This window comes from Oncorhynchus kisutch, linkage group LG2 (assembly GCF_002021735.2).
Source record: "Oncorhynchus kisutch isolate 150728-3 linkage group LG2, Okis_V2, whole genome shotgun sequence".
Classification (NCBI taxonomy): Eukaryota; Metazoa; Chordata; class Actinopteri; order Salmoniformes; family Salmonidae; genus Oncorhynchus; species Oncorhynchus kisutch.
The window spans coordinates 62,022,174-62,037,851 of record NC_034175.2 but is presented as its reverse complement, the minus strand read 5'-3'; the positions used below and the strand labels follow the sequence as shown (position 1 = coordinate 62,037,851).

Genomic DNA, 15,678 nt, shown 5'->3' with positions numbered 1-15,678 from the left:
GTTCAGAATGTAGTATGTTCTGGGGTGTCAGACCTCTTAGAGTTGCAATACTTTATTAAATGACTGTGGGAAATACAGAGGTTAGATAGATAATACATAATTTAATATAATCTATTTCTATGGCTCAGACAGAGTGGCCAAGACAGGGCTCAAATCCCTGTTGCCAGGGGGATGTGTGGTATGGAGTTGGCAGCGCTACCACTAGGCCAGACTCCTGCACTCTCTTTGTGCATTTCCACTGAGGATTTACCCCAGTGTTTTACCCAAAAGGATCTGACTTTTCTGTTTCCATCTACGTGGGCCGGTACCCGTGTCTCACTAGCTCACGGCTTCGGCGGACCTGCTCTGACTTGGAGCCAAAGCAAGGCCTGGCTACATTTCAGCTGGCATTTACATAGCAATGATTAACTGTGAATTTGACCACGTTCTCAAAAAAGCAACAGTCTTGAATGATGTAGAGGTTGTTGATTCTGCTTGCCACAAGTCTTTGGTGTCACACTCCTGATGGAAACATAATAACACTGGAGCTAACAGTAACATTAAATACTGGTGACATCCTTATGTCAGGGTAAGTCTAGATGGATAAGCACCATCTGTGGTTTCTGAGCTGACCACTGGCATGGTGTAGCACTTGCCTCTTGGTCTAATGGTTAAGATGTTGGTTTTGGGAGAGAGACAACAGTGATACGAATCTCACCAGTTACCCCGCTTCTTAACAGATATTACATTAGATTAGTTTATTAGTCAAATGCACAGGTTCGCAGATGTAATCGCAGGGTACAGTGAAATGCTTATGCTCCGAGCTCCGGCCTGGACAATTCCAGTCCCCGGGGGCCTGATTGGTGTCAGACCTTTCCCCCATCCCTAGCAAACACACCTGATTTCAATGAATTAAAGTTTTAACTGAAGATCATGATTAGTTGATTATTGGTGACACCAATCAGGCCCCCAAGGACTGGAGTTGCCCCCCCAATGGACATTTAACATTGATACAGTTGTAAAGAATTAATTTTGACATTTTGGATGTGAAGTTCATCTTGAAATAGAACTCTGAGAACACAATAAATCACTCAGTAATAAATTGCTGAGTGGGTATGTGTGATATCTCTGAGTAAATGGCTGTGAGGTTTCAGCGAAACTCACTTCTGTACTTCTCTGTCAAACGACCACTTCCTCTGTTCTCCCTCCTCCTCAGACTAACGATATGTGAAACTGATCTCTGGCTCTAAAGTTCCACTCCACTCTGTACATTTCTCTCTCTGTCTGTCAGTCACGTCCAAGGTCGTCATGGAAATTCTCCTGTCCTGGGACCTGGTGTCTATTGTCATCATGCTGTTCTTTGTCTGTACAGGTAAGCAACTTTGGATGACCATAGTACAGTGTGTATGTATGTGTGTACCTGCCTGCCTGCCTGTGTTCGGTTTGCATTCTTATTTCTTAAAAGGATTTTAAAAGTCTCACACTGTCCTTTAAAGTAAAGTACTTAAAACATTGTCTTTGTTGTTTTCTGTCCCATAGAGTCAGCAGGTGACTCAACAAAATATCTGAAAAACAAATCAGCTTCTTTGGGAGAAATTGTTACTTTGGTTTGCAATAACTCAGAGACGAATGCATCATATATCTGGAAGAAGGACACAGTTCTTATTTTCTCTCATAGTGACACACTGAATAAATCTGAAAAAAAATTCACCTCTGACAGGATGAATGTTGATCATTCTACAAAGCTGACTATCTTTAATGTAGAGTTAAATGACACCGGGAGCTACAGCTGTCAAATAACAGATGTTCAAAGTGGTGTACGGACAATGGAGTGGAATTTGACCATCACTAATAACCTCACAGGTAATGGAAGTAATGTTCTGTTTAAACTGTAACATGTGGAGAAGAAACTGTATTCTGTAATGCCAGATATAATAATGCACATTTCTGAAGTTGAATTTTGACGAACAAAAATGTCAATTATTATGATAATTATTGCAGAACAATCAAAACAGAATGTTATAATGTTATTATTTGGTTATTATCTCCCAATTGTTTACTATATTGTTATAAAGCAAAAGAATAACACTTGTTATAGACTTGTGAGACTGAAAATCCTGAAAATCCCAGTTGTTTGTGTCTTAACACAGATCATGCTGAATATAACCTACGGAGGTTATTGCTCTTCATAATTCCATCTGCTATTGGAGGAGGGGTTCTCTGCATTAACATCTGTTGTATGGTCTGGCTGTGTAGGTGAGTAGCTCAAAGTAGTCTACCTAAGAGCTCAGTTCAATCACATCTGCATTGCCTTAAGCACTGTGGTCCAATGTTGTGTTTGTAGTTGATTAGGAGTTATAGTTTCAATCATATGCCTAATTCATGTTACCTTGTTTCTGCAGGAAACGAATTCCGGAACAGACAAGTCATTGTGATTGGCACGGAGAGGTAAGTAGCTTAATTCAGATGGGTTGGGTTAAAACTTCTTATGGCTGCAGGGGCAGTATTGAGTAGCTTAGATGCAAGGTGCCCAGAGGTACCCAGAGTAAAACGGCCTGCTCCTCAGTCCCAGTTGCTAATATATGCATATTATTAGTAGTATTGGATAGAAAACACCCTGATAACAGCTCACATATGGCAGGCAAAAACCAGAGAAGAAATCCAAACAGGAAGTGAGAAATCTGAGTTTGGTCGATTTTCAAACCAGCCCCTACTGAATACACAGTGGAATATTGGTTATGTTGCACTTCCTAATGCTTCCACTAGATGTCAACCATCTTTAGAAACTTGAATGAGGCTTCTACTGTGATGTGGGGCCGGATGAGAGCTCTTTGAGTCAGTGGTCTGGCAGAGAGCCAGGTCCTGGTCATGTGCATTTCACATGATAGCGACCTGCGTTCCATGGCTTTTCTACAGACAATGGAATTCTCCGATTGGAACGTTATTGAAGATTTATGATAAAAACATCCTAAAGATTGATTCTATACTTAGTTTTAAATGTTTCTACGACCTGTAATATAACTTTTTGAAGTTTTCATCCAACATTCGGCTGGACCTGCACGAGCGTTTGGATTTGTGTACTAAACGCCCTAACAAAAGTAGCTACTTGGACATAAATAATGGACATTATCGAACAAATCAAACATTTATTGAACTAGGATTTCTGAGAGTGCATTCTGATGAAGATCAAAGGTAAGGGAATATTTATAATGTTATTTCTGATTTCTGTTGACTCGAACATGGCGGATAATTTCTTTTTTCTGAGCGCAGTTCTCAGATTATTGCTTTTTCCGTAAAGTTTTTTTGAAATCTGACACAGCGGTTGCATTAAGGAGACGTAAATCTATATTTACATGTCTAACAATTGTATTTTAATCGACATTTATGAGTATTTCTGTAAAATGATGTGGCTCTTTGCAATATCACCGGATGTTTTTGGAACTAGTGAACTTAACAAGCCAATGTAAACAGATTTTTTTATATAAATATAAACTTTATCAAACAAAACACACATGTATTATGTAACATGAAGTCCTATGAGTGTCATCTGATGAAGATCAAAGGTTAGTGAATAATGTTCTCTAATTGTGCTGTTTGTGACTCCTCTCTTTGGCTGGAAAAATGACTGTGTTTTTCTGTGACTAGGTGCTTACCTAACATAATCGTTTGGTGTACTTTTGCCGTAAAGCCTTTTTGAAATCAGACACTGTAGCTGGATTAACTAAACGTTTCTTTAAAATTGTGTAAAATAGTTCCACAATCCCAGTTCCACAATAAATGTTTGATTTGTTCGATAAAGTCCATCATTTATGTCCAAATACCTCCTTTTTGTTAACTCACGATGAGCAGGCAAGTCCATGTGAAAGTTCAGACGAAAAGTGATATCACAGTTCATAGAAACATGTCAAACGAAGTATAGAATCAATCTTTCTGATGTTTTTATTATGAATCTTCAATAATGTTCCAACCGGAGAATTCCTCTGTCTGTAGAAATGCAATGGAACGCAAGCTAACTATCACGTGAACGCGTGTGGTCAGCTCATGGCACTCAGCCAGACCTCTTACTCAATCCCTTCTCATTTGCCTGCACAGTAGAAGCCTCAAACAAGATTCTAAAGACTGTTGACATCTAATGGTAGCCTTAGGAAGTGCAATATGACCCCATAGACACTGTGTATTCGATAGGCAATGAGTTGAAAAACTACAAACCTCAGATTTCCCACTTCCTGGTTGGATTTTTTCTCAGGTTTTTGCCTGCCATATGAGTTATGTTATACTCAAAGACATCATTCAAACAGTTTTAGAAAACTAGTGTTTTCTATCCAAATCTACTAATAGTATGCATATATTAGCAACTGGGCTTGAGTAGCAGGCAGTTTAGTCTGGGAACCTTATTCACCCAAGCTACTCAATACTGCCCCCCAGTCCCAAAGAAGTTTTAAATAATGATTATTAATAAGCCTTGAGAAAATTGTGACATTGATTGTTCACAGTTGAAGCCGGAAGATTACATTCACCTTAGTCAAATACATTTAAACCCAGTTTTTCACAATTCCTGACATTTAATCCTCGTAAAAATTCCCTGTTTTAGGTCAGTTAGAATCACCACTTCGTTTTAAGAATGTGAAATGTCAGAATAATAGTAGAGATAATTGCGTATTTCTTTCATCACATTCCCAGTGGGTCAGAACTTTACATACTGTCACAACTTCCGCCGAAGTTGGTCTCTCTCCTTGTTCGGGCGGTGTTCGGGCGGTCGACGTCACCGTCCTTCTAGCCATCGCTGATACATTTTTCATTTCCCATTGGTTTTGTCTTGTCTTCCATCACACCTGGTTTCAATCCCATCAATTACATGTTGTGTATTTAACCCTCTGTTAACCCTCAAGTCTGTGATTTGTTTGTTGTATGTTTTGTGCAAGTTATGTTCTGGTGTGCGACAGGTTTTGTACCCTTTTATATTATTTTTGTATGTACTGGTTTTCTGAGTTTTTCAGCATTTCTTAAACTGCTCTGTTTATACCAAGTTCACTCTCCTGCGCCTGACTTCCCTGCCACCAGCACGCACCCATTACACATACAGTCAATTAGTATTTGGTAGCATTGCCTTTAAATGTTTTAACTTGGATCAAACGTTTCAGGTAGCCTTTCACAAGCTTCCCACAATAAGCCACCAGCATGCACCCATTACAGAATCACCGACCCATTTATGGAGTCAGCAGGACAAGGTACCTCGGCCATAGAGGTGGAGGAGCGCGTCCAGGAGCATGCAGCAATACTTCACCATCTTTGTATCGCCATGGACCGCGTTGTCCAGAAAATGGACCGCTGGGAGAGACAGGCAGTTCTTCTAGCGCCTCCACCAGCACAACCGAGGTCTCTCCTGAGCTCCCATGTTCCATCTGGTTCCAGTGGGATTCGTCTCGCTCTGCTCCAGGAGTACGACGGAGAGGCTGCGGGCTGCCGGGGGTTCCTACTTCAACTGGAGCTATACCTGGCCACCGTCCACCCGGCGCAATCGGGCCGTGAGAGGGTGTCCGCCCTAGTCTCATGCCTCACCGGGAAAGCCCTGGAGTGGTCCAATGCCATGTGGAGAGAGGGAGATGCGGCATTGGACCAGTTTGAGGAGTTCACCCACTGTTTGCGGGCAGTCTTCGACAACATGCCCGAGAGTCGAACGGCAGGTGAATGCCTCGACCATTTGAGGCAGGAGACGAGGAGCATCCAGGAGTTCGCACTGGAGTTTAGAACCCTGGATGCAGGCGCGGGATGGAAAAACATGGCCCTAATCGACCATTACAGCTGCAGTCTGCGCGAGGACGTTCGTCAGGAGCTGGCCTGCAGAAACACAACCCTCACGTTTGACCAGCTGGTGGATCTGTCCATCCGGCTGGACAACCTGCTGGCTACTCGCAGACATTCAGATTGGGGTCTGGTGATTCCATCCTCTCGCACCCCCTCTCCGATACCCATGGAGCTGGGAGGGGCTGTGCGCAGGGAGACCGGATGGGGTTCCCGCTCGTGCACCATCTGTGGCCGCAGAGGTCACACTGCCAGTCGGTGCCGAGTTGGTTCCTCTAAGAATTGAGGCAGCAGGCGGAGTGCTCTGGCGTCACCCCAGGTGAGCCGGCACCATTCTCACCCAGAGCCCTCTATTGCACAAATGTTTGTGTTTGGCACTTTTCCTGAGTTTTCCCTGCATTCCCAGCATATGGCGCTCGTCGATTCAGGTGTGGCTGGGAATTTTATTAATAGAGCGTTAGCCCATAGTTTAGGGATCCCCATTGTTCCCATGGATGTGCCCTTCCCTGTTCACGCCTTAGATAGTCGACCATTAGGGTCAGGGTTGATTAGGGAGGTCACCGCTCCTTTGGGCATGGTGACGCAGGGGGGGTCATATGGAGAGAATTAGTCTTTTCCTTATTGACTCTCCTGCATTTCCCATGGTGCTGCGCCTACCCTGGTTAGCTTGTCATAACCCCACTGTTTCTTGGCCACAGAGGGCTCTCATGGGGTGGTCATGAGAGTGCTCAGGTAGGTGTTTAGGGGTTTCAGTTGGTGCTACTACGGTGGAGAGTCCAGACTAGGTCTCCACCGTGCGCATTCCCTGTGGATATGCTGATTTGTCTCTCGCCTTCTTTTTGGAGAAAAGAAGGCGAGAGCCCCCTCATCGACGGGGGGATTGTGCAATAGATCTCCTGGTAGACGCTGCAGCACTTCCCAGGAGTCATGTGTATCCCCTCTCACAGGCGGAGACGGAGGCTATGGAAACATATGTCTCCGAATCCCTGTGTCAGGGGTACATTTGGTCTTCCACTTCACCTACCTCCTCGAGTTTCTTTTTTTGTGAAGAAGGAGAGAGGTCTGCGCCCGTGTGTTGACTATCGGGATCTTAATCAGATCACTGTGAGGTATAGTTACCATCTACCTCTCATAGGCACAGCGATAGAGTCAATGCACGGGGCGCGCTTCTTCACGAAACTAGATCTCAAGAATGCTGGTGCATATCCGAGAGGGAGAAGAGTGAAAGACGGCTTTTAGTACCACCTCAGGGCACTATGAGTACCTCGTCATGCCGTACGGGTTGATGAATGCGCCATCATTCTTCCAAGCCTTTGTAGATGAGATTTTCAGGGACCTGCACAGGCAGGATGTGGTGGTGTTTATTGATGACATTTTGATATACTCTGCTACATGCGCTGAGCATGTGTCCCTGGTGCGCAAGGTGCTTGGTCGCCTGTTGGAGCATTACCTGTACGTCAAGGCTGAGAAGTGCTTGTTCTTTCAACATTCTGTCTCCTTCCTAGGGTATCGCATTTCCACCTCAGGGGTGGAGATGGAGAGTGACCGCATTTCAGCCATGCGTAATTGGCCGACTCCCACCACAGTAAAGGAGGTGCAGCGATTTTTAGGGTTTGCCAACTACTACCAGAGGTTTATCCGGGGTTTTGGTCAGGTAGCGACTCCCATTACCTCACTGCTGAAGGGGGGCCCGATGCGCTTGCAGTGGTCAGCTGAGGAGGATGGGGCTTTTAGTCACCAGAGGGCTCTGTTTACCTCGGCTCCCGTGTTGGCCCATCCGGATCCCTCTTTGTCGTTTATAGTGGAGGTGGACGCGTCCGAGGCTGGGATAGGAGCTGTGCTGTCTCAGCGCTTGGATACGCCACCGAAGCTCCGCCCCTGTGCTTTCTTCTCGAAGAAGCTCAGCCCGGCGGAGTGAAACTATGATGTGGGGGACCGGGAGCTTTTGGCTGTCGTCAAGGCCTTGAAGCGTGGCGACATTGGCTTGAGGGGGCTAGACATCCTTTTCTAATCTAGACTGACCACCGCAATCTGGAGTACATCCAGGCGGCGAGGAGACTGAACCCTCGCCAGGCAAGGTGGGCCATGTTTTTCCCCTGTTTTGTTTTGACCCTTTCTTACAGACCAGGCTCCCAGAACTTTAAGGCAGGCGCATTGTCCCGGCTGTATGACACAGAGGAGCGGTCCATGGATCCCATTCCCATACTCCCTGCCTCTTGCCTGGTGGCGACGGTAGTGTGGGAGCTGGACGCGTACATTGAGCAGGTGTCACATGCAGAGCCCGCTCCCCTCCAGTGTCCAGCTGGGTGTCTGTATGTTCCGTCTACTGTCCGCGACCGGCTGATCTATTGGGCCCACACCGTCACCCTCCTCCGGTCATCCTGGGATCAGTTGGACGGTGCACTGTCTTAGTGGGAAGTACTGGTGGCCCACTTTGGCTAAGGATGTGAGGGTTTATGTTTCCTCCTGCTCGGTGTGCGCCCAGTGTAAGGCTCCTAGGCACCTGCCCAGAGGTAAGTTACAACAAATTACCCATTCCACAATGGCCGTGGTCGCACCTGTCTGTAGATTTCCTGACCAATCTCCTGGTCGTTGTGGATCGTTTTTCTAAGTCCTGTGGTCTCCATCCTTTGCCCGGTCTCCCTACGGCTCTACAGACTGCAGAGGCCTTGTTTACACATGTCTTCTGGCACTACGGGGTGCCTGAGAGTATAGTGTCTGATCTGGGTCCCCAGTTCACGTCGAGGATCTGGAGGGCGTTCATGGAAAGTCTGGGGGTCTCGGTCAGCCTTACCTCAGGTTTTCACCCCAAGAGTAACAGGGAGGTGGAGAGAGTTAACCAGGATGTAGGTTTCTGAGGTCTTATTACCGGGACCTGCCAGGGGAGTGGGCAGCGATCGTGCCCTGGGCAGAGATGGCCCAAAACTTGTTCCGCCACTCCTCCACTGACCTCTCTCCCTTCCAGTGTTTATTAAGGTATCAGCCAGTTCTGGCTCCTTGGCATCAGAGTCAGACCGATGCTCCTGCGGTGGATGACTGGTTCCGGCACGCAGAGTAAACATGGGACGCCGCCCATGTCCACCTTCAGCGCCGTGCTGCGCCAGAAAGTTGGCACAGACCGTCACCGCAGTGAGGCCCTGTTGTTCGCACCGGGGGACCGGGTCTGGATCTCAACCCAAAACGTTCCCCTCCACCTGCCCTATCGGAAGCTGGGTCCGCAGTTTGTGGGGCCATTTAAAGTCCTGAGGAGAGTGAACGAGGTTTGTTACAGGTTACAGCTTCCCCCCGATTACCGCATTAACCCCTCGTTCCATATGTCTCTCCTCAGGCCGGTGGTGGCTGGCCTGCTCCAGGAATCTGAGGTGCGGGAGGATCCATATTCTACTAATATGCATATTATTAGTATAATTGGATAGAAAACACTCTGACGTTTCTAAAACTGTTTGAATGATGGCTGTGAGTATAACAGAACTCATATGGCAGGCGAAAACCTGAGAAAAATCCAACCAGGAAGTGGGAAATCTGAGGCTCGTAGGTTTTCAAAGCTTGGCCTATGTCTATGGGGTCATTTTTCACTTCATAAGGCTTCCATTAGATGTCAACCGTCTTTAGAAACTTGTTTGAGGATTCTACTATAAAGGAGGGGCTCATGAGACCTGTTTGAGTCAGTGGTCTGGCAGAGTGCCTTGGTCTCATGATGCGCGGTCATGAGAGAGTTAGCTCTCGTTCCATTGCTTTTCTGAAGACATAGGAATGCTCCGGTTGGAACATTGTTGAACATTTATGTTAAAAACATCCTAAAGATTGATTCTATAATTCGTTTGACAGGTCTCTACGGACTGTTATATAACTTTTTAAACTTTTCATCTAACGTTCTGCTGGACCTGCACGAGCGTTTGGATTTGCATACCAAACGCCCTAACAAAAGGATCTATTTGGACATAAATGATGGACATATTCGAACAAATCAAGCATTTATTGAGGACCTGGGATTCCTGTGAGTGCATTCTGATGAGGATCATCAAAGGTAAGTGAATATTTCTAATGCTATTTTTGACTAATGTTGACTCCACAATTTGGCTTCTTTGTTGTCTGAACACTGTTCTCAGATTATTGCATGGTTAGCTTTTTCCGTAAAGTTTTTACAAAATTGACACAGCGGTTGCATTAAAGAGAAGTATATCTCCAATTCCTTGTATAAAAGTCGCATCTTCATCAATGTTTATTATGAGTATTTCTGTAATTTGATGGGGCTCTAAACTAAATCATTGCATGCTTTAGAATTACTGAAAGTAACGCGCCAATGTAAAAGGAGTTTTTTTAATATAAATATGCACTTTACCGAACAATTGTGTAACATGAAGTCCTATGAGTGTCATCTGATGAAGATATTCAAAGGATAGTGATTAATTTTATCTCTATTTGTGCTTTTTGTGACTCCTCTCTTTGGTTGGAAAAATGGCTGTCTTTATTCTGTGGTTTGGTGGTGATCTAACATAATTGTTTGTGGAGCTTTCGCTGTAAAGCATTTTTGAAATCAGACACTGTAGCTGGATTAACGAGAATATTATCTTTAAAATGGTGCCTAATACTTGTATGTTTGAGAAATTTGATTTATGAGATTTATGCTGTTTCGTATTTGGCGCCCTGCAATTTCATTGGCTAGCGGAACCCCTTTCCAGGAGAGGAGGTAGGGGGCCCAAATGCCCAAATGCGTAACTAGCGGGACCTGCCTTGATTGTGTAACTAATTAATAAACCAATTGAAAAAAACGTCATCATAAATACATGTGACTGGTCAATTGTATGAGTCAGGGGCTGGGCCCAAGCACGTAGGGTGCCTCAAGGCGCCCAAAAAATACATGTATAATTTATTTTATTTTATTATAGTTATTTATCCAACCACAGGAGCCCAATCTCAATGTTCAAAATAGACCAAAGAGCATAATTTAGCCACAGAGGATAAATAGTTTTTTTTTTAAACTGTGGATGAAGTTTTATCACAAGCACATGCATAACATATACTTTGTATCCCTCATTTACATTCCCTCATGTATTAAGTTACCGGTGTGCCTACAGTCAGGATGGCCGCAGTTTGGGCAGCATGTGCACCAAATATACAGCTTGTTGCATTGTGTCCATAGACAAATAATCCATTGAAGGGTTTTGGAAACTCTTACCCTGGCAATTTGACTGTTAAACTCATAGGTACACTAGCAATAATGGCTGCCAGTCTTGACTTGATGGGGAACACCAGGCCTGTGATTTCTTAATCTGGCCCTGAGTGTGTGTAGTTGTGGGAACGGTTGCAGTTGTCAGCATTACTGTGGTGACCTTGTTCAGAGCCTGCAAAGTTAATGGCTTACTCTTTAGACACGCAAACTTGATTACTAACTAAGTCTACAACTGTGATTATGTACTCTGAAAGTCAGGAAGCAAGTTCAGGGAATTAATACATTTAATAAATAAAACAACAAAACAAGAAACACGAACAGAGCACCGACATAGAACAGGAACAATGACGACTGTGGAAGAAACGAGTGAGTGACAAAAAAGGGCAGGTAATCAAGGAGGTGATGGAGTCCAGGTGAATGTCATTATGCGCCTAACGCTGGTGACAGGTGTGCGCCCTAACGAGTAGCCTGATGACTTAGAGGTCGGAGAGGAAGCACAGGTGACAACTTAATTCACATTACCTAAACTCAGCAGGACAGTGTTGTGTTTGTACTGCAGAAATATAAAAACACACAAAAATGAACCTAAGATTAGATTACCCTTCTTGAGAATGAATACTCAAGACTGTCCTGAAATAACATTCTTCTCTCCCTGTTAGTTTTCCCTGCTCTTAGCATACTGTGTATTGAGCAGGTAAATAACTTTGTACAACCATCCGGAAGGCTTGTGAGGTTACATTCTGTTTTGGTGCACAGCAGTAATCAGTCTGGTAATTACCAGGCTAAGAGATAGAACCCTGGCAGTAAGAACCCTGGCAATGTAAGTTAATGAAGTTATAAATTGCATGAGTACTTACTTACTTAGTCCTCTTTGTCCCGGGTGGTATATATGGCTGCAGCAATCTTCTGCATATCATTGCAGGTTGGTGAACTTGCAGTTCATGGAGTCAAGTCCTGCTTAATGATGGGTTCCCATTCCAAGAGTAATTTGGCAGTTGTTCTACTGATAATGAGGGCTACAACACTAGAATCATCCTTTCCTGAATAGAGTATTGTTGAGCCATTGCTTGTCACTGTTACGGTTTTCTTCCGTCGAAGGAGAGTCGGACCAAAATGCAGCGTGGTAATTTTCATACATGTTTAATAATGAAGAAAAACAAACGGAACATGAAAACCTATACAGCCTATCTGGTGACAGGAACAATCACCCACGAAACACTCACAGAATATGGCTGCCTAAATATGGTTCCCAATCAGAGACAACGAGAATCACCTGCCTCTGATTGAGAACGCCTCAGGCAACCATAGACTTTGCTAGAACACCCCACTAAGCCGCAATCCCAAAACCTACGAAAAACCCCCATACATAAACACAACACAAAATAAACCCATGTCACACCCTGGGCTGACCAAATAAATAAAGAAAACACAAAATACTAAGACCAGGGCGTGACAGTCACCTTGGGTCCAGAACCAGTCCACTTGCTTTCTCTTTAACACAGGATGTCCATGTTGTACCTGTCCATATCTCTGTAAACGTGAGCTGAGTTTGAAGGTTCAAACATGGTGGGGACTGTAGATTTGGTCCCTAGAAAGCTCCTGATTTCCCGGGTAGGGCTTTCATCTGAATCTGTCAGTGCATATTGGTTGGCTGAAGTTTCGTGTTGAGTCCCTTGTTGTAGTTTTCAAAGTTGTTGCAGTTTCTGTAACAACGTGTGTTTTTTGGTAGCCCCACACCCAAACCCATCCAGGAGGGCCAGGTGCTGTGTTTAGTCAGGCCTCTCACCTGGAACCTGCCAGGCATGGTTGAACCTGCCTGGGGCCAAAACCCCACCGGTATAGCTTTCAGGATCACTGAAACATGCAATCTTCCTCCAAAACGGCAAGGAAATGGCACTTTGAAGTTTTACATGTAATTACCTTTTACTGTGTAATGGTTTGGCACAGGCATCTGTAGGTCTTCATTGGTCAGGTGAGGCACTTCATTATCCCGGGGCCAACTGAAACCAATGTTGAACCGAAGGAATTCCCCAGTCTGCTCCCAGTCTCTTTATGTTGCATCTCTTGATAATGTCATTCACTTTTCTCGTTTTCTTAGGTGCAGCAGGAATGCAATGAAGAGATGATTTATGAAAACTGTCTAGCTACAGATGCTGTCAACATGGACCCACAACACTGAGAGAAAAGGAGGCAGATTACACAGGAGGAGAACAGAGAACGTGACTGAGGGGTGGAGGTGTGGGTGAGAAAATGTATAGCATTTCTATTTCAGACATTGACCACCTGATAACAACAGTGCTGAGGTGATGGAAATAATGTATATGGACATAATTTGTACCAGAGCATGAGAGACAGATACGTCTCTGTACTATATAGTCAAAAGGTGGTGCTCAGGGGTTTAGGACTGGTTAGACTGTTGTGGGCTAGGATTTGCATAGAAGATGGAAAGCAATGTATCTCAGAAAGTCACACGTTGTTTCTAAATAGCCTCCCTGCATTATTTTTATATTCAGAAGAACATTGAAATAATGTATCCACCCAGTTAATGTGTCCAGGCCCTGAAATAGACATAAAGCAACAAGAAGGCCTGGTAGTTGGGTGTAAGGAACTACATTGACATATTAACAGCAACAACAAATGAAAATGATGTCCATTATGAAAAATAATATGACTGATGAACAACTACAGTAGTGTGTACACATATAGAGAAACATGCTCACTGCAGCATGACAACTTAAGGCCACTGGTCACACCATGATGGGAGAAAGACAGTGGTATAGAGAGGTCTGGGAAAGAGTTGGTGCAGGTGTCAAACTGTTCAAAAAAACGTTATTTGTGAATACATGTGTGAATAGAAAATTGTAACATTTCCTGCACTTGGTAAATAAAAACAAATTGTTGTCATTATTTACATTAATCACAGCAGTACAGCTGCTCTTGCATTGTCTCTCCATTGTGTACTAAGAAAGTAGTGAGCAGAGGGACACAGTTAATTGTTTCACAGCAATAAAGCCATGTGAGGTTGAGGCACTGCCATAATCTACTGTGCCATTTCCATAGGGATCATGTCACGGGCCTTTCATATTAGGTTGCATATTAGTGTCAATTCTCTGAGTAACAGCATATTAATACAGTTAGGAACATGGCCGGAGGCTTAGCATTCAGTTCAGAATCTGGTGTAGATGGCGGAGGCTTAGCTACTAGCATTCAGTTCAGAATATGGTGTAGAGGGTGGAGGCTTAGCTACTAGCATTCAGTTCAGAATCTGGTGTTGAGGGCGGAGGCTTAGCTACTAACATTCAGTTCTGAATCTGGTGTTGAGGGCGAAGGCTTAGCTACTAGCATTCAGTTCTGAATCTGGTGTTGAGGGCGAAGGCTTAGCTACTAGCATTCAGTTCTGAATCTGGTGTTGAGGGCGAAGGCTTAGCTACTAGCATTCAGTTCTGAATCTGGTGTTGAGGGCGAAGGCTTAGCTACTAGCATTCAGTTCTGAATCTGGTGTTGAGGGCGAAGGCTTAGCTACTAGCATTCAGTTCTGAATCTGGTGTTGAGGGCGAAGGCTTAGCTACTAGCATTCAGTTCTGAATCTGGTGTTGAGGGCGAAGGCTTAGCTACTAGCATTCAGTTCTGAATCTGGTGTTGAGGGCGAAGGCTTAGCTACTAGCATTCAGTTCTGAATCTGGTGTTGAGGGCGAAGGCTTAGCTACTAGCATTCAGTTCTGAATCTGGTGTTGAGGGCGAAGGCTTAGCTACTAGCATTCAGTTCTGAATCTGGTGTAGATGGTGGAGGCTTGGCTACTAGCATTCAGTTCTGAATCTGGTGTAGATGTTGGAGGCTTAGCTACTAGCATTCAGTTCTGAATCTGGTGTTGAGGGCGAAGGCTTAGCTACTAGCATTCAGTTCTGAATCTGGTGTTGAGGGCGAAGGCTTAGCTACTAGCATTCAGTTCTGAATCTGGTGTAGATGGTGGAGGCTTGTCTACTAGCATTCAGTTCTGAATCTGGTGTAGATGTTGGAGGCTTGGCTACTAGCATTCAGTTCTGAGTCTGGTGTTGAGGGCGAAGGCTTAGCTACTAGCATTCAGTTCTGAATCTGGTGTAGAGGGCGGAGGCTTAGCTACTAGCATTCAGTTCTGAATCTGGTGTTGAGGGCGAAGGCTTAGCTACTAGCATTCAGTTCTGAATCTGGTGTAGATGGTGGAGGCTTGGCTACTAGCATTCAGTTCTGAATCTGGTGTAGATGGTGGAGGCTTGGCTACTAGCATTCAGTTCTGAGTCTGGTGTTGAGGGCGAAGGCTTAGCTACTAGCATTCAGTTCTGAATCTGGTGTAGAGGGCGGAGGCTTAGCTACTAGCATTCAGTTCTGAATCTGGTGTTGAGGGCGAAGGCTTAGCTACTAGCATTCAGTTCTGAATCTGGTGTAGAGGGCGGAGGCTTAGCTACTAGCATTCAGTTCTGAATCTGGTGTTGAGTGTGGAGGCTTGTAAACAGTGACTTCTCTGAGAGAAAGAAGACCGCTTCAATGTGTGTTCTCTGATATCTCTTTCTTGTGATAGAGAACTAGCAAAATAACTATCACCCCTCTGTCACTAGTTACATATCCCAGAGGGAACCCCCCCTCCCTGGCCTACCTGGTTAAATAAAGGTGAACTATTATTTATTTATTTATTTTTAAACTGGTGATTGGCCATGATTAAACTCCTGGGATATAGTCCCCCAAAAAA

General features: G+C 44.6%; 1 protein-coding gene across 1 annotated transcript; it reads left to right on the top strand.

Moving 5' to 3' along the window:
* Positions 1-1,178: 1,178 nt before the first annotated feature.
* On the top strand, positions 1,179-13,871 carry LOC109869688 (uncharacterized). The gene is made up of 5 exons (XM_020459961.2): positions 1,179-1,351; positions 1,519-1,842; positions 2,130-2,235; positions 2,382-2,427; positions 13,053-13,871. The coding sequence occupies exons 1-5, from the start codon at positions 1,288-1,290 to the stop codon at positions 13,131-13,133; spliced, it is 621 nt and encodes a 206-aa protein (XP_020315550.1). The 5' UTR covers positions 1,179-1,287; the 3' UTR covers positions 13,134-13,871.
* The last annotated feature ends 1,807 nt before the right edge of the window (positions 13,872-15,678 follow it).